Genomic DNA, 19116 nt, shown 5'->3' on the forward strand with positions numbered 1-19116 from the left:
GGTATACCTACGATTTGGGCAAGACTGCAAAGGGTTTGGCAGATAAGGTGTTACCGTGTAGATCTCCTTCGTGGGGGGCATCTTTGCCGAGGAAGTTGAATTTCTGTGCCGAGAACCGCAGGGTTCATTTACGCCATAAGGGCCAAGTGACCCATCAGGCCGGAGCTTATCCCGGTTTCTGTTGCATGAAGCGTCTGGGAGTATTTCTACTTCCCCCTGGATGGGATTTAGGCGGATTACTAATTCAAAAGAACAAATATCTATATTTATTCATAGAAAAATAAATGGGAGGGGGTGGGGAGACAACGGCCGGCGCCATAAAACAAAGTAAGGGTTTCAAAAACAAGTGTTCCCAAACAAGCCAGGGCTAGCTAGTTGGTAAAGATAACTTTGACGATGGAAAAATGTCTCTTAAAATGTTCTTCATAATGTTCGCATCTCCAGTATTTTAAAGGAGCAATAGATTTGCAAAATATACCAGAGGTGCCCGGCAATCTTGGCAGATGAATTTAGTCGCCGTTTTGTTTTACAAGACTCCTGTATGACTTTCAAAGAATGAACAAACCTTGGATAAATAATCCAGCTTCCTTGTGGCTATCTCAAAAAGTGGGGGCCTCACTAAAAAGAGGATTGTCTTCAGTCGTAAAAAAACACGTTATTTTTTGCGTGCGTCAGTGAAAGAATAAAATTGCGCAAGAAAAGTTACCTGAGGTTGGGTAATATAACCGTCTTCACCTGATTGGTCGAAAGAACCTCATTGTATCTTGATTGGTTAGAGCCGGCGGCTCGAGTTTTACGGATCCAAAGCAAGCAACTACGCAATTTGTAGCGTGACTACAACTTCTAGAATGGTTCAGGTATATCAAAACAAGGGCCTCCGTTATCTTTAAGCATTTTTGATTGTTGCTAGTTGTCCTTTTACAGTATTTAATCACAGACAAACTTGAAACCTAAGATATGGGAAAAATGCACCACATAAACTTGAGATTGAAGACAACACAAATCTTTGTCTGTCCTTACGGATCACGACCTGCAAGATTCTTGCGGTAGTTTGTCATAGTTGTTTAATTGAAAATTTCTTTCACGAAATTCCCTTCCATCCGATTCTGCAGCGATGCCGGAATTCTGAGTTGAATGGCTCGCATTTCGGAAATTTCGCATTTCGAAAAAGGTTTTTCTTGAGAAAATTTTGGGAACCATTCGTTCCATCCCTTTCCGATATTTCCAGAATTTGGGTGGAATGGAAAAGCGCCTTTCCAAACTGAAAGTTTTGTGGGTAGCATAATGACCACAACGGTTCTGCACGTGCGTTACACATGATTGTTCCGACATTAAGGCAGCGTCCACGCTGCGCTGGAGGAATTTGAAAACGCAGCTTTATTTCTACGGTTGGGCCAACCGTCCACACTAATCCGTCACGAGAGCAGAGTTTTTCAAAAACGCGCTTCAAACCGGAGGAATTTGAAAACGCCGGCGTTCCGCTATCGTATCGGACGGAAAACATTTTGGAAAACGGAGCTCCTCGAAAATGATTGCGTCACGATAATCACGTGATTTCCCTGACCGAGTTTTCCTCAAACACAAAGTATGTATTTTAATCGAAATTATTCTTAACCGCAGTGTGTGTCCAGTCTCTTGTTGTTATTTTCTGTTGTTGTTTGTAGTTATTTCCAGCACAAAATCCTATTTTAACTCGTTTACGTCAATGGTTAAAGTAAAACCAAATAAGTGAAGCTTAGTGATAGAAAACAGCTATCTGTCTTAGCCGGTCATCAATGATGAACGTAGCTTCTATTCGTGGACCCGCCGTGTGGACAGGGCGGTTTCGAGACGATTTACAGCTCGGCACAGAGAAATTTTACGAACATAATCGGTGCGAGGTTGAGGAAGAGCCAGCCTCATTTCGCTATTTCTTAATCTTTAACTAGTTGTAGCATTACAAAAGATGAATTCATTTGATAAATAATCAGGTGTCTGTCCATTTAAAGCTTTGAACATCATAATGGATATGGTAAAAAGCCTCTGATTCCTTAGGGCGGACAACAATATACCAGCCGCACGATTTTGCAGCTTCTGAAGTTTTTCGGCGAGACTTGTACTGCAGCATCCCCATAATAAGCTGCAGTAGTCAAACTGGGGCTTTACCAAACCATTGAAGATGTTCAAAAGAGTGTAGAATGGTACGAAATTTCTAATGCGCGTAATTAAGCCTAAAGCTGAAGAAATTTTCTTACAAACACTTTCAATGTGGGTATTTGAGCTTAAGTTTTCATCAATGTATATATACACCGAGAGATTTTGTTGAAGACACCTGCTCAATGGGAAAATCATTAATGGTAGGAGAAGGGTTGTATGACAAATAAACTCGCCTTTGCCTTGAGGTTAATATTAAGAATTCGGTCTTAGCCAGGTTTAATGTGAGCTTATTAGAAGACAACCAGGCATTATTAGAGGTCAACCAGGCCAACAGTGGCGGGAACCCCGTCAAGAAAGAGGGAGTGAAAGAAGGCGATGGAAAAGTGATTATCACCCTTCTAGAATCCGAGCAGTCGTAAAATCAAAATGTCATTTACTTAGTAAGCATTCGTGTCAAACCGTTGCGTTGTAGCATGATCCTCTGGCTGTCTACTTGCGAACTGTCAATAAATCAGTTTGTAATCGATATTTAGTTTTAAAAAATTAGCCATTGAGTTACGGTACGCTGAAACACTTTGACTATTTTCTCTCGGTTTTTATCGGCTTTGTTGGTACGGTGAGGTTAATGCTTACCCAAGTCATGTAGTTACTTATTACCCCTCGGACGTACAAGCTAACTCATACCCCCACCGTGGTACAAGGGAGGGGGGGTGGAAGCCCCCCTCTTGGTTTTCGTTCTGTTAAAGCAGAGCGGAATAAATTTATATTGATTAGATAGCCCTGAGCTTGCTCTACGAGATGATACCATTTTTGTTGCTAATGACGTCATATGACGTCAAATGATGTCCTTTGACCCCCATCTTGGATCCGCCATCTTGGATTTCACTATTTCTTTAAAAAAGTCAACAAATAAAGGAAATTAACACAAAATCAAGCTAGAATGCTTATGAATTGTACAAATTCGTAAATTTCTGTTATTTGATGACGAAAACTGGAAAAAAGTACAGAATTATCTCAAAAAAGCTGATTTTTGTTTAGACCTACATGGAATTTGATGGTTGCCATAACGTTCGGAGTAATTCTAAATCATCTTTTGCCGAGATTAAGCACCGAAAAATCACTTTTGAAGGGTAAAGTTGATACCATATGTCGGAGCAGGCCTGTAGCTGTCCAAACACCGTTTGCTATTGGCTCACCAAGCAATACATAAATGATCCAAACAATGCCCGTATCTCTTAAACAATGGAAGCTACAGGTTAGCATTTGAAGCACAACTTGTGAGTCTCTCTAGAGTTTAGCATCTGTCATATAACGCCTTTCCCCTACCGGAATATTAATCAGCTCGACATGTAGCACCTCATCCAGACCTGTATTTTCCTTGCCGAGGGTTGACCGCATTTTGAAACATGACCGTGTCGGTGTTTGGATATCTAAACTTAATTAATTAGCATAGATTTTTACGATTTTTTTCTCCGTTTTTTCCTTAGTTTTAGTTTCGATTTAGAAGATATATCAAACACTCAAGGCAGTGTTTCACACATCTCCAAACGCCCAGAATTCGTCAAAAATACTCTATCTTCAACCCTCTTTTCTCGGTGTTTGGAAATGTGGTATGACACGGTCTTTCGTGTTTAATATGTTACTTCGATACCATAGAAATGACGTCATAAAATGTTCAAACCTCAACCTTGAACGAAGTGAGTGGTTTCACTAGAAAAATTTCCACATTTTATCTTACGTCACTTCTATGGTCCAAAAGAGTGTAACCCATGGAAAAAAGTGATCGGTCAAAATTTGTTATTACAATATAACGTTGAATCTTTTCCGATTGATTATAATTAGAGGAAGCGTGAAATCACTGCGAGGTCGCGCGTGTAATTTAAGGCTCCTTGAAGCAGATGATTTCGTTGGAAATTTCGCCACAAATGTCCTAGTTAACGTTTCATAAATCTTCGGTTTCCGCGTAATAGTAGAGTCGTCGCAATGATTTCTTAAGTTTTCTGGAAGTCACCTACAGTTTCACAGTAACGGGTTACGTAATTTTCATTGTGGTGTCTACACTCTCATCGATCATATCTCTCTCGTCCAATGAGCCCGTAAGAAGTCTATCGATTATTGCGCATTTTAACCGAATCACCAGCATACCCGTGCATCTATGATCTCGCCATCACCATATCTTCCTTCTTTCATGTGGCTCAGAGAATAATTCACTTCGATATTTCGGTTTGCTAAAAGAAAATAAAGCCTTCCCGTCAGGTGCGCCCACATCTCGTGAAAAATCCGCTGATTTTGTTGTTTTACGTTGTCGCAAGTTATTTGCTAATAATAGCAAGTTATTTGCGAATAATAGCAAGTAATAATATTGTTTTTATTGACCGTGAGGGATGCCGACATCTTCCTTCTCGCGAAAACACCACAACACGCGAAAAAAGGCTCAACGGTAAAAAATTAGTGCACTGCAGTTATTCGCGTCAGGCCCCTTCCTATGCCCTTTAAAGCGTGACAAATTCATCGATATTCTACGCTTTCGTTGTTTTGAAAATAATTGGAACATCTTTGATCCAGTTGTACCTAACGTAAACCATATAAAATTTGTACCGTTTTATTACAAACCTCCGTCGTCCGGCCAGAGAGAGTTTGTCCATGAGTTCATTTTAGGATAATAGATGTAAATACGACCAGTATTTGTAAGAAAAAAAATATGTTCAAAACGAAGAGATGTTGAATTAGGTACAAATGAAACTCTCGCGTGCTTGCAGAAATCGTACAGTTTAAAACTGCAAGTTCATCGCCTAAATTGGTGTCATGTCTGTCACTTTGAACAGAAACAATTTCCGTTTCCATTCACACGTACTATGAAACTCGTTGTATTTAACTGTGGGAGATGCTACCAGCTGCCTCGAATATTAACGTGAAATCGTTAAACACAAACGAGGTGACCTATTTGAAAACAAGCAGAAAACAAATCATGTTTCACCCAATTAATTATTTAGAGTGCCACAAGTTTGAAGTGGATTGTGAATTCTTTTCAACTTTCCGCAAAACTATGTTTGTCGGTGTTACGTTTTCGCAGTGGAATTCTCCGCCTTGATTGATCTCGGCCTGCCTCTTTGCAAACAGAGGTAAGTTTTCTTGTAAAGGCCTGCGACACTTATCGAACTCTGTGAGAAATTTGGCGCGAAAAAATTAAATCTATACGGCGAATGATTACTCGTTAACTGCATAAGTACTGAATAATTTTATTGAATTCTCTTTTAAGAAAATTATTTAGTGTGTTAATTAATTGAGATATAGCTGTGGCGAAAACTGACTGAATCAGAATTTGTCGATAGAGATTTAACATTATAATTTCTTACTTCAAATATCATTGTTTTTGCCTTTGCCTTTATTTGCGCAGCCAATTTTGGCACTGAAAAGCGACAACTATACCAAAGTCGTAATCGAAGTATCAAATTTTAGATCATAAACGTTTTTGGCCGTAACTTATTTATTCCGTATGTTACAAATTTGCCAGGTGATACATCTGTGCGTTCTTTTAACTTAAACTCGCGAAAAGGATTTTTCCGTTCTTCGTAATGGTATTATCAGCAAGACGAGTTATTTTCCTGACGGTTTCCATGGTGTGCAATACGCTGTTTTATTGAACTGGGAACTGCAAGGGTGACGTTCGTATTAACTTCGCTTGAAATCGTGAAGGTCTTGATTTTTATCACTATAAGCTTGGTAGTATAGCTTTTTTTAATTCATTGCCTCATTTGCTTATTTCCTGAAGGAGTTAAAACTATAACAAGGCTTTTTGTTAACTAATTTATCACTTATTCATTTGTTAATTACATCGTGGATGGCCCTCAAAAGGTAGTCAAAGGACGTTATCACGAATATTTTTACCGAATACTTGGTCAAATCGGTGTTAAAAAAACTTAGCGGCGCGCGTCACGAAGTGCTTGTAGGACACCAACATGAAGATATCAAGTAAACTGCTTAAAGGAGGGGGGATCGTAAGTAGTTTCTGGAGATGTTTGCGAGAAACGACATCATGAGAAGGGTTAGATACATTATGCTCGAAAATTTGAGCATTATGCTCTTTTGAACGTCAACCTCAAAACAACAGCATTATGCCTAAAATTACGCTAGAGAAGTAGCATTATGCTCGACTTGCAGACAAAAAAAAACCTACATAAGTCTGAAACACAACATTTTATTACATCAATTACAACTTTACAAGCAGTAAACAACAAATAATGCTTAAAAGCACTCAAAATTTGTTTTGAGAGTAGCAACCAAGCCTTTGAATATTTTAAATCCTCACCAAGAGCATGTGGAAGTGAAAATTTCTCATTACAGTTGTAGAAATATTAATTTTAAAACAATGTTATATTTAAGTACGCTTATACAACGCAGAAACAAAACTGCAATAAACACAATCTATTCACCCCTCAAGGGCACTGTATAGAAATCTTCAACGTTAACAGTCTCAAATCAAAGGCCCCTCAAGGGCACTGTATACAAATATCACAGACCCCTCAAGAGTACGTCTCAAAGGGCCGCCTGCTTCAAGCAAGGCGCCTCAAAGCCAGAAAACAATGCGCTAACACTGTGGAACGCGAAATGCATTGCAAACTAACGCAGAACCTTGCCTGGGTGCAATACTAAAATTAATGCGCAAAGCTACCATTGAGAAATTTAGCGGACCGGATCCGAAAATGGAATTCTTGGCTTTGCCTCTGATGAACAGATGGGGAAGATCAGGGAGGACCACCCAATCATGAACGAAACTGCTCCAGTGCACACCGTCGAAACAAAGGATGGGCCAAAAATGCGCTGATCTCCAAAGGGGAACGATGAGAGTGCCGGACGCATTGCAGCGCTTCAAATGACTGACGACTTTGCATGTTAAACAGACAGGAGGACAAAGCCAGTTGTTGTCGTTGGACCAATCTTGGACGAAAGCGTTGACGCCAGACGAATCGGGCTGATAATACCTAGAATTGAAAACCTGAAGCTTTGCATTGTAATGGCAGGCGAATCTATCACAAGTGTGCGGACCCCAGAGCTCGTCGAGAGCATAAAAAACAGAATCGTTGATTGCATAATCATCGTAATCAACTAACTTGCTAATATCGTCGGCACAAGTGTTGAGGTCCCTGGGAATCCATTGCATGTCAATGCTAATACCGCCGATGAGGCATTGTCGGTGAACATCAAGAGCCAACTGTTGCAAAGCTGGAACTTTGGATCCGATGTTAACGATGCGAACAACATTCTGGTTGTCTGTATACCAGACAACAGTCTGCGCGCCAAGAGAATCCTTGAACGCCTTCAAGGACAATGAAACAGCAAGAAGTTCGCGAAAAGTCGAACTTTGTGCACTCTCGTAATCGGACCAATTTTGGTGAAAAATTTTGTCCTCGAATTGTATGTAACTCCCGCAGGCTGAATTGGACGCATCAGAGTAAACGATTTTGGAAGGCTTGCGCTTAATAGGCCACAAAGGAAGGCCGTTGATATCAGCGAGATTGTTTTTCCAAAAATTCAATTTGTGTAAACATTCAGGTGTCAAAGAAACAAGTGAATTCCAATCAGCAGTGGAGTTAATAACCAGAAAGGTGTTCCTGGTCATAAGTCTAATGACGTTCCCGACGCAGTTCCCGAGCGAGATAATTTTTCCACACACGCTTGCAAGCTTGCGAACCTGGTGCAAGGAGCGCTCCGAACATAAAAGAGATTAAAGATCGTTAATAAGAGAATCAATTCTCTTGTCCGTGGCTTTGATAACGCACTGGGAAGTGTTAATAACAGTCCCAAGCCAGGTAATCACTTGAGTAGGATCCCAAACGGATTTCTCTTCGTTAGGTAGGAAACCAGACTTTAATAGGTCGGAATGAACAGCCAAACTAGAGATCTTCGCTTTGATACAGTCAGCGGCCGCCCCTAAACCATCGTCTAGGAAGACAACTATAGACTTTCCCTCGGATCTCCATTTCTTGACTAACGGCTTGAGAAGCTTTGTAAATAAATAAGGAGCAGAACTAAGGCCAAATGGCAAAACTGAAAACTGAAAATATCTAGTATGACCGGACGAAAAGGTCCAAGAAAACGACAGATATTGCCTATGATCTGGAAAGATATCCACGTGATGGTAACCCGATTTTAAGTCAAAGGAGAACATGAAATCTCCGGGATTTAAAACTTCTCTGGCAACGGACAGGTCCTCGCATCGAAACTTAAACTTGAAAAGATATAGATTGACATGACGAAGATCCAAGATCAAGCACTTTTTCCCTGACTTCTGAATAGACACAGATAATGGATTAATTATAGTAGGAGGTGTAAAAACTTCGGTGATACAATCCAAACTAATAAGCTCGTTAATAGCATTCTCAACAAAATCAGATTCCTGAATCGCTGAATTATTGTTCCGAGCAACAAAAGGTGCTGGTATTTGAAGAAGTGGCAACTTATATCCAAACTCAATAGTGTCAATTATGAAACGAGGTGCGTCAATATCTTTCCAAAACTGAAGCGATTTACGCAATCTTCCTTTAACCGAAACAGGTGCATCATCACATGCAATTTCACAGTTCAGCGATGGATCCTCTAGAAGAGATAGCTCACAATACGGCAATGGCAAAGCCTCAGACTCATGGTCTAGAAAATAAATAATACACGACGGGAAAAAACATAGTTTAATAAATGCAAATTAACTCTGAAAGCACTAAGCACGACTCGTATGAAAGATCCAGCGAAAAATAAGACAAACGGAAAACAACACAAAAGAAAACTAGAACCAACTACACCTTGATCCCGGGTATTGCTGTCTAGTCACTTTGCCTGTTGGTTGGCAGGATTGGAAGAGGAAAGAACATTCGGGCAGGAAGCTCGCCAATGTCCAGGTTTTCCACAGGAAAAGCAAAGTCTGGCAGATCTGCCAACGGAAAGCTGTTGATTGACCCGAGTAAAGGAATTAGGAATTTGGCCGACGGTGAGCTGCGAATTTCTTGAGACAGGTATTCCAGATCGGCGCTGTAATCCCAGACCGCGTGGAGCGAAGCGTTTCGAGGCTCTAGCCGCTCTCGCCTCAGCTCTATAGATTTTCTTCTCGTCTTCTTCGTCATCCGCCAAGTCGTGATGTTTATATTCCAAAACGGTTTTCCAACCGTACGGCGACTTATCAGCCAACAAAATTAATTTTTGCCGATCTTTAAGCAAAGACATACCCCGATCCAACGCTTCCTTGGTCCTCAGAAGGTCCTTACGCTCAAGAGCGACGCTAGCGTCTTCGACAGCTTCCATGACTGATTTGTTGGCTTTAAATTGCTCCTCGTTACTCTTCTTCTTGAAGGAAGGTGGAGCATCCCGCTTTAGCCTCTTGATCTCAGACATCTGCTCCGCGGCATTCGAATCATTAGATCTCTTTAGATCAGAAATTGAAGTGGAAACTAAATCCTTAATCTGGCCAAGCAGATCGCGATTGTTCTGGGCAATGATCTCTTTAACTTTAGCTTCATCCATTGTAAAAACCAAACTTAACCTAAACACGGCAAAGGCTGGCCATAGAATGTCTCACCTCGCCAACTGTCACCGATTACAAACTCAAATCCCACTATACACTGCGCACCTCAAACCCGTACCCAGCCCTCTGGTCCGTGCCGGCAAAATAGTAATTTATGCTAATTTAAGATCATCACAAATTACATTTTTCGTGGCGGATTAGTGTGAACGGTTACGTGTTCGAGGCAATGTACTCTTGGATATTTTTGCTTTGGCGCTGTGATAATGCTCACGAAAATCATGGTACATTCTGTTTATCACAAAAATGGCCACGTCCGTCTCATTGTCAGTGTAGTTAAAGCTCGGGGGAGGGGGGACTCCCATATTAAAAGCACGGGCCTGCTCGTCAGAAATTTTGAAAAAAACCTTAGAGGTACAAAGATCCTGTTTTGTGAGCGTGGCTTGAAATTTTTTCATCCTTAAGAGGTACCAATTTTAAAAAGAAAAATTGCTAACTTTAATAGCACTCAAATATTGAAATCTTAGAATGCAAGCAAGCAGGTGTATTTATAGTGAGGATGTGCATGTTCAAGAGAACACGCGCCACCGCACGCCTCGGCCTCGCAAGACCCTATGAATCTAGACAAGGGAACACTTAAAGCCGCTTTTTGAAAAATTGCAGAAACTTTTTTCTTTCTCGGAAGCAAAGTTTGTGCCCAGAATAAGTGATGGTTGCCGTCCGAGTACAGCTAGTGAACGTAACGAAAGAAGGTCAGTATTAAAACGCTGCGTGCATGGAAAACATTAACACTTGTTATTCCTCGTTTTCCGTGACCATTAATCTACGTCGTGTTTTTCCCGTTTCTAGAAGGAAATATTGGCGGATCATGTGAAGAATTTATCAAACATTTCACCCTTTCAAATCTGTCCAGTCCTTTTGTTTTTAAAATTAAGAGACATTGTCTGTATAGTTCCTGAAGTGAATTAACACTCCATTCTCTTCCTGTATTTATATAACGAGCCAAGGTCAGCTCTCATCAAAGAACTCCGAGTCGAAGAGGTCTGAGATTAATGAGGGATTTATAAAGGTGGAAGAAACAAACTTTTAAGCGACTGAGATGAACAACAATTGAACGGATATCCGAAAATCAGTCCTGTGTGATTAACTTCTAGATACCTACTGCTACGATTAATGGTCATTAGGGGAAATGAAGAATGCAAATATATTTGAAGTCGCAGTTGTATTTTTATTTCTCCACTTGACGATTTGAATACAGTATTGATAAACATGAACGGCGATAAAAGAAAAGTGGAAAGGGCAAGATATAGTAAACTAACAGTATATGTCACTTGATAATAGACATATTTTAGGATAAAAAGAAAACTGGTATAATATATGCAAATATATATGAAACTATAAAACGAAGACATCACTGAGGTCTTAAACTGGTCAGATATGAATTACCTCTTGTGCTTTATTGGCATATTTCTGCTTTTCGCAGTCGTTTTATGATCAGCATGACCACACGGACGATTTTTGAAAAATTGCATAATTTATGTACATACGCCCATACGTTGTCGGGCGTGAGCAGCAGGTATCTCTACTGTAAATGTAAACAACGCCTATTGTCAAACTACTGTCAAGAGCGATTTTTTCCCTTTTCCTCCGATCAAATTCCGTTTCTCGCCTACCGGCGAGAGCAATGTTGTATTCGTAAATCTACTAACTCCCAGATACCACAGTGCTTATGTACTTCCCTTCATATCTGACTGATTAATCGTTTAATATCTAATTTTCTTAGTTCATTATGAAGAGGCACAATCGGGACGTGAGAAGAAATAAGGTGAGAAGCTAAATGATTGCTTTAATATTCAGTTTTAATATTTAGATAAGCCAAATACACTGCATGTGCTGCTGCCTAAAAGCCATTGCAAATATAACGTGGCGAAAGAAAACTTTCGCACAAGTGGAATTATCAATTTTAAGATATTTTCTATCTTATCTAGTAGAAAAGACAAATTCCAATATTTATTTAGAAAGAAGTATTAGCGAACGTTTTCAGTGATAATTGTAAATGGCAGGATTACGGTTTATCAGTATTGGTTGTTGGTTTCCAAATGGCACGATAAGTCTTTTTTACGATCATCTTAAGAAAGAGAATTTCAATTTAGATAAAAGAACTCAGTGTCAAAAGACTAAGTTGTGGTTGAGTTCTTTTCATTAGTAACAACTTCGCGATCCTTACATAAGTAGACGATTTAATTTGGTGGTAGATATTTCCGGGATATTTCCCAACTTTTATGAACTTTCTTAGAAAAAGGATATAGAAAAATCTTGTAACAGAATTTAAGAATGATGCCAAAACGTTATATGCTAGCGTTAATATTTCTTTTAAAATGTTTTCCAATATGTAATCACGTTTAGTAAGGAACTATTATATTTGCAAATTTTGTGATTCTTTGTGGTTTGCATTAACTTGTGAGCAGGTTCTTCGGGTGGCAAGAAAGCTCAGCGCGGGTTAGGTTCACCTAATGCATCAAAATAATAACATTAGCTGTATAAGCAACGACAAAAAAAAAAAAAAAAATGACCTTATAATAGAATCGATAGGTGCAAACAATTTTCCCGAATTTGGGTCTAATTTACTGAGAAGTTCATTTTAAGAAATTACGGCACTTTGCTAAATAATAGCACGTATATGTACGTCAAGATGGCGGCCGGGCGAGTGTGTAGCTAGTAATATAAAGCAAACATCACTCTTCTTAACGCTGCCTAGTACGATAAAGGAATAATCATGAGATAAGGAAGAAATATACTCATTTTTCAATGGATGGTACCAATATGGCCGCCGTGACGTCATCAACTTTCGTCATCAGTTTGCCACATCAGCTTTCTGCTGCCATTCTTGTAACAAACTTATCGGGTACAGCATGTATGTGAAGACGCTCGGTTCACAGATAATTTTCACCCCGGCACTTTATCAAAGATAATAATCACAGTAATAATGAAAATCATTATTGTTATTACTAATCAAAGAAAAAGAACATTTTTTTTATTATTTTCATGCGTTATTGAGAATTCATTCACGAACTCGTACTCCGTGTTTCGTCAGGATTTCCGCTGACAAAATCGAAAATACCAAACACTGTTAAGGGCGCTTTTCATTCGACCAAAAACTCACTGTCGAATAAAACAGTATTTTCTGGAATTTCCAGAAAAGAGGACAAACTCGCGAGATATGCACACATTTTTCGAAAATCTCTTGTCAGGAATTTCCGTTCCATTTGATTTTCGTCCCCGAACTTCCCGAATTGTCGGTTGAATGGTTCGCATTTCGGAAATTCAATAATTTTCGGATTTTTCGGAAACTTTTCCGTACCATTTGCCCCCGTTTCGAAAGTTCTGGGTTCAATTCAATTAATTTACATTTATTTTAGTCACATAAAATTGATTTAGTTAAAGATGATTTTCAGTCCGTACTGCGCACTCTCGAGAGTTTGTTTGTTTGCGTTTTTTTTGTTTTGTAAAGGCATGTAAGACATCATAAAATGTAAACATTTCGCAACTACTTACATGAAGTAAATTCAAACTTTCGAAACAACCGCCATTATGGATGCGAAGCGTTCGAAGCTTTACGATTCGTTCTTTCTCAAATCGCTTGATGAAACAACTATGCAGCTTTAAAAGTCAATGAGGCCGTTCGAAAAAGAATTTGAAAGGCTTCAAAGATAAGGTATGTGGTTCGTAACGCGTAACATCGATTCGCATTTCATCGAGTGAGATTTAGAATGTTTATAAACATTAGGGTGCAGAGACTGCGCAGTTCGGATTGGGAATCATCTTTAACAAAAATACCATTCTCGTCCCCAGAGAATGAGAAGGTCCGACACTAGAAGTCCGCGATTCACAGACTTCCCGTCACTCTGCGCATGCTCAGAGTCAAGTCTGACAAATCTGATTGGTTGAGAATACGAAATGATTACGCTGCGCATGCTCAGAAAACTGGACCTTCCCAGAGGTCTCGATTCTTGGTGCTGTCCAAAAGGAGCGCGGCCTTTGGGGACGAGAATGCAAAAATACAAAATCAGAGAAAAAAAATGCAAAATTACGCTTTCAACAAGAGAAAACTGTGTAATGGCTAAAGGAGCAAAAGCTTTTGAGTTGGCCACTATACCACAGTAAAATTATTGTGGAGTAGACAGTAGAACATATTGCTGATTTTTAGTGTCACGCCATTCAAAATAGATCAAAATAAAAATCAAAACCGTTCAATAGATTAAGTCCAGAATCTGGGAAATAAAAGAAAGTAAATATGCAAAGACTCTCGCCAAGATTCTGGTCACAACAATTTTTCTTATGCAAGATATGCGGAGAAATTTTTTACCCAAATTTATAGAGATTTGTATGGAGACGCCATGCTGGTGCCCATCCGTATGGGCACCGACATGGCGGCCGGAAACCAACAGAAACATCTGTCACTGAGTTTTGCTATAAAAGCGTGAATTTATCCCTCGAGGAACTCTAAAACATTAAAATAATACTTTTTCTAAGACATGAAGTGTTCAGATAGCCAAATTCTCCGAAATAAGTCACTTTTTTAACCATCATGACGCCATCATGTAAATGCCGCGTCACGCAAAAGCTTCGAAATTCAAGCGTAGTCTATCACAAAACCAAGAACCCATTCGGAGCCAAAATTTGTATGAATATTAGTTTTCAGATGCTCTTATACATCATTTAAGTAAAATCTCAGGAAGATCAATAGTTTTGTAGTTTGAATCTTAGTGACGTCATGTGAAAACCAGCTATTAACTTAACTCAGAAAGAGTATGAATATAGTGTAATATAACAGTAACTAATGTAAATATTCTTGGTACTCATATCTGGCTACAAAGGAAAAACTGCTTATAACCCCGGGGTTAAATAGAACACGCCCAAAGCTTTCTCGTGCTTGGTATCCTAATGAAACACTTACGTTCGTTTTTGAAAAGCTATATCATAAATAATAATAACAGCAAAATTTTAAATAAATCATGACATGAGTCAATATTTTGCTGATACATTTTAGAAACACATTGTAACCTCACACTAACGGCCACCTCCCTAAAACGGCCAGTTTTTAGTCTCGTTGTACGGTACATGCATTTACTCTAAATTCAACCTCTTAACAACATTCCTACCTCACAACGGAAACGGCCACTAAAACGAGTCCCAAAATACCAAAATAACATCTCCACAACGGCCGGTTAAACAACGAGTGACAAACGGTGCATACAAAACCACATGTTATATTGTAAAAGATCACGAAGCTTGATCCGTCCCGCGCGTCGTTGGTCCCTGTTTCTGTTTCTGTTTGGTCTCTGTTTTATTGATACATTTTGGTTGTGTTAGGTATTTATATGCTACAATAAGGATTTTTATTAAGTAGTAACAATGTTGTGCCCTCCGCAAAAAAAAACAGGTGTCATGTTACACCCGTACTTCCCCATAACGGCTACCTCTCTACAAAGACCACTTAATTTCCTCTGTCCCCAAGGTGGCCGTTGTGGAGAGGTTTCGCTGTAATGATAATAATAATAACATTTCTATATTGCCTTCACCATGATTCAAAGGTGCTAATTACAAACAAAATGTCCTAAACATGCATATTTAGGTAAACCGACTATGGAAAAGATAGCCCAAAAGGTTTAAAATTAATTACAGATAAAAATCGTTTGCCATCGCTTTCTGGTAAGTGTCAAATTTTGAAAAAAAACAACAGAAAAACTCGGAAACAACTTAGGATACATGTCGGTTATCGTTTTGCCCATAAAAGGGACTATTAAACAGAACTGCACACTGATGTTAAAGCAGTATCGCGTATTGTTTCTTTGTTTGATTTTATCATTTTTTTTTTTTTCATAAATCTTATTTTTGATTAGTTACCAGGTTTGTTCGGAGTTCGAAATAGCCCATAGTAAATGACTGCAGGGAAAAATCAAGGGAAATGGTTTGGGGATAGAAAAAACGGGGAATTTTGAAATAACTGAATTCAAGTTAGTGGGGTCGAATTTGCTTAATTTGGATGGACGAGAATTATTTTACTATTTCACTTGGGAAGTTTTTCTGTTAAGTTTCTTTGGCACGCTTCTCTGCTGAAACTAAAGCTGACATATAAGCTTTTGGTTCGAAATTAGGAGAGGAGCTGGTTGTCAAGGAAACACTTATTATTCCGCAAAAATTAATCGTGAAAACCTGTCATCTTATAAATTAACAACGGGCAAACAGTTAAAACTTGTCATAAGAAGACATGTTCGCGACTTCCCACTCATTAAACTTCAGTAACAATATGTATTTATGAGCAAGGGATGACAATGTTTTAGTTTGTTTGTTTATTTTTGGCTACAGGTAGTTTAAAATATGATTAATATCGCGGCGTTTTTTGGTCTTTCAGAGCCGGGGCCTTATTGCTAGTCATTGCTAGTGGCCATAAACTCATTGCTAGTGGCCATAAATCGTCAGTGATCCTATGAACCCGCTATTTTTTCTGTGTCTTCCGTTTTCGAACAAACAGTTTTCATCATTTTCTCCACTCCCCCGGCTCGAATCTGTGTTCTTTGCATGCGTTAATCACTGAGGCCCTTACAGTCGAGAGAAATCCAGTTATCGACAAAAGTCCCCTCAGGTTTTCGATTGGCATACTATTCCATCGATTACATTGACACAATCAGTTCTACATATTTCGAGTTACATTTCAGAAAATAATATCCGCCTAGTTAAACTAGGTTTTTCTTTCCCATCACCTGCCGGTTGGTTTGACATATTTTGCTCTGATAAATTCAAGACATGCTTCACTGAATCGTGTTCGATTTCCGGTCACAGTTTTTACGCGTTCAACCGCTGGTGATCGAGCCTGCGATTCAGCTTGCAGCTGGAATAACGCGTAACGGACGAGAAAAAAACAACATTTCGAGTAACAAAAAATACAAAGTAACAAGAAAAGAGACGAAATTAGTGCAAGCAGTAAGTAAATAACTTTTTAAAAAACAGCGGCCGATGGAAAAGTTAGGCCAACGCGACCAGAACGAAATGGTAAATTATTAGTTGAAACCAGGAACCATGTTATGGCTCCTGTTGAAACATGTTGTGAATATCAATATCATTCTGGCACACTATTAGATCCTATTACGTTACTCGCGTATTTCCTTTATTATTAAAGCACGTAGCAGCACGTTAGCACGTTATTTGGTAAATAACTTTTTAAAAAACAGCGGCCGATGGAAAAGTTAGGCCAACGCGACCAGAACGAAATGGTAAATTATTAGTTGAAACCAGGAGCCATGTTATGGCTCCTGTTGAAACATGTTGTGAATATCAATATCATTCTGACACACTATTAGATCCTATTACGTTACTCGCGTATTTCCTTTATTATTAAAGCACGTAGCAGCAAGTTATTTGGCTTTTGGCCAAAAGAGAAATTTTCAAAACAGTCAAAGCCATACGACAACTGAGAGAAACTATAAAAATCAAAGCAAAACAAACGCTTGGAGGACAAAATAAACTTGTAGGATATTCGCTGAAATTGCGTGTAAGAATGTTAAGCCGTGCGTTCTTACATTTCGCCGTTGAACTATATAAAAGAGGTCGACATCTGAAACTCATGATGCAATTAAAGTAATGGATTTGTGTCAACGAAAGCGTGTTTTCGCATCAAATTCTGTCAAACGTAATCTTCACGTGATCTAACAAAGTGAGAAAACGCGAGAAACTGGTACCGAGGAAACTTTAAAACCCTTACCTGGATTTAGTTACTTACAATTTAAACCGCGCGGCCGAGATCCGAAGAATGCAGCACTTACCGTATGTATGTATCGCATTCAACAAACATCTGATATTTCAGATTAAAACTCAGGTTGTACAATAGTGCTAACGCGTTCAAAATTTCTTCCTCAGAGGAATTCAAACACGTCAGCGCTGGCATCCAAGATGTTTCAAGCGATTAATGACGAGGACGTCGACGCGTTGAAGGAAATTCTGACGGCGGAAAGCATAGAACTTGACAACATCAGAACGGTAAATACGAACATTTTTGTGTGTGTTACGGTGTTCGTTCTCATCTGGAAAGAAGCACATCGCACACCAAAAAGGCATTTACCCATTTTGTTTTCGCATTTGGCACGCTGAGTTTCGTGAAAACGTCTTGCTTGTCCTCCGTGCTTGACCTTCTACGGGAGGTAAATCATTACTTTTATTAAACTTCAAAGGCAAAAAAATAAGAGAGTTATTGCACATCAATGCTTGCTTGTACTTTGAATATGAGAAAATTCCCACCAGGTAAACAAAATCGGTGTGCAAGAGGAAATTATTAAAAAAATTTTCTTTGAAACGTTTTCGTCATTTTCCATATTTTGAAGTTTGAATCATTGGTATGACAGATGTTTTTGTGTTACAAAATACCCGTGGTACATTAAGTTTCAAAAACTCTCTCTCCTGTATGGCATATATTAGTCCAGGACGCCAAAAACATATTTTTAGCCTTACAAATGTTGGAAACTGTTATTCATTATGTGACAAAGCGTTATTGTAGTAGTTTGACATATGACTAGTAAAGTTTATTTGCCAAGTATAGTTTTTCGCCTACGAAGAAAATTCTTGTCGGTTGTTTTAGGTTAACGAGCTACGAAAATTTTTTGTCTTAGTTGGGTCTAATATTGTTTTTCTCTTCTAATCATTATGTCCAAGCAAAATTTTAGAGCTTTTTTTTTACCAATATGTAGTGTTCCGGCGGTTTCCTTTCACCTTTATTGAAGTCAGTAATTTGTTTACTTTCCGACCTTTAACGCCAATTTTTTCGTTTACCGAAAAAAAAAAATATTTTAAATCGGCCACAACCGAAGATTTGAAGTAAAAGTTTCATGAATATTTTCCGCGAAGAAAACTTAAGTGTTCCGTTTTTTGATGTCCTACCTTCGCAGTTAAAACACAAAATGTTTATTTTCTCCTTAATTAATTTAACTCAGTAAGCGTGGATGGTTAGTTTTAATTTTCCATTTTCGCAAGTTTTTTCCTATAATATTGAACTTCTATTACCGTTAACGTGTTTGAAAATACTACAGTTTAACCAGTTAACATTGATTAGGCACTTTCACAAAAGAGAATTCAAAAGCTCGTTGTCTTCCTTTACGAGTGGGTTATTAAAACAAGTCTTGTGACAACAAAGATCGTCCGCTCGAGTTTCTCATAAAAGTTTAATCTTCTTTCCTTCGACTTAAGCGCTATGCATCTCATTGTTTTTATGTGAAGTAGTTCGGAAAATTTAAGTGAATTTTAAAAGACGTCGTAGTAATTTACTTCTTCATCATTTGTAATTTCCTCTAGCTAATTTTAATTTATTTCAGTGTTAACAACTGTGTTTTACAATAATTCGTTTCATATCCAGTTAGTGATAATGTCTTGATTCTTATTCATTTTCTGACAACTGTGGGCAAAAAAACAAACTTCTTAGC

The 19116-nt window shown here is 38.7% G+C and overlaps 2 protein-coding genes across 4 annotated transcripts in view; one reads left to right on the plus strand and one right to left on the minus strand.

Annotated features, from left to right (window-relative positions):
* Positions 1–8953: 8953 nt before the first annotated feature.
* On the minus strand, positions 8954–9945 carry LOC149097633 (uncharacterized). Its single transcript, XM_089279049.1, has one exon. The coding sequence runs from the start codon at positions 9646–9648 to the stop codon at positions 8959–8961; it is 690 nt and encodes a 229-aa protein (XP_089135175.1). The 5' UTR covers positions 9649–9945; the 3' UTR covers positions 8954–8958.
* Positions 9946–10191: 246 nt separating this feature from the next.
* LOC110067602 (uncharacterized) overlaps positions 10192–19116 on the plus strand; it is a 43548-nt gene continuing 34623 nt past the window's right edge. For 2 of the 3 annotated variants that reach the window (XM_020774946.2, XM_089279047.1), the window contains exons 1-3: positions 10192–10398; positions 11430–11471; positions 17564–17683. In XM_020774946.2, the coding sequence (XP_020630605.2) occupies positions 11436–11471; positions 17564–17683 (156 nt within the window). In that variant the 5' untranslated portion in view covers positions 10192–10398; positions 11430–11435. Of the gene's footprint in view, positions 10399–11429; positions 11472–17391; positions 17475–17563; positions 17684–19116 lie in introns of those variants that run through there. The other variant, XM_089279046.1, reaches the window with a different exon arrangement.

Source organism: Orbicella faveolata, unplaced genomic scaffold, assembly GCF_042242905.1.
Source record: "Orbicella faveolata isolate gen_17 unplaced genomic scaffold, um_ofav_v1 contig_47, whole genome shotgun sequence".
NCBI classification, from domain to species: Eukaryota; Metazoa; Cnidaria; class Anthozoa; order Scleractinia; family Merulinidae; genus Orbicella; species Orbicella faveolata.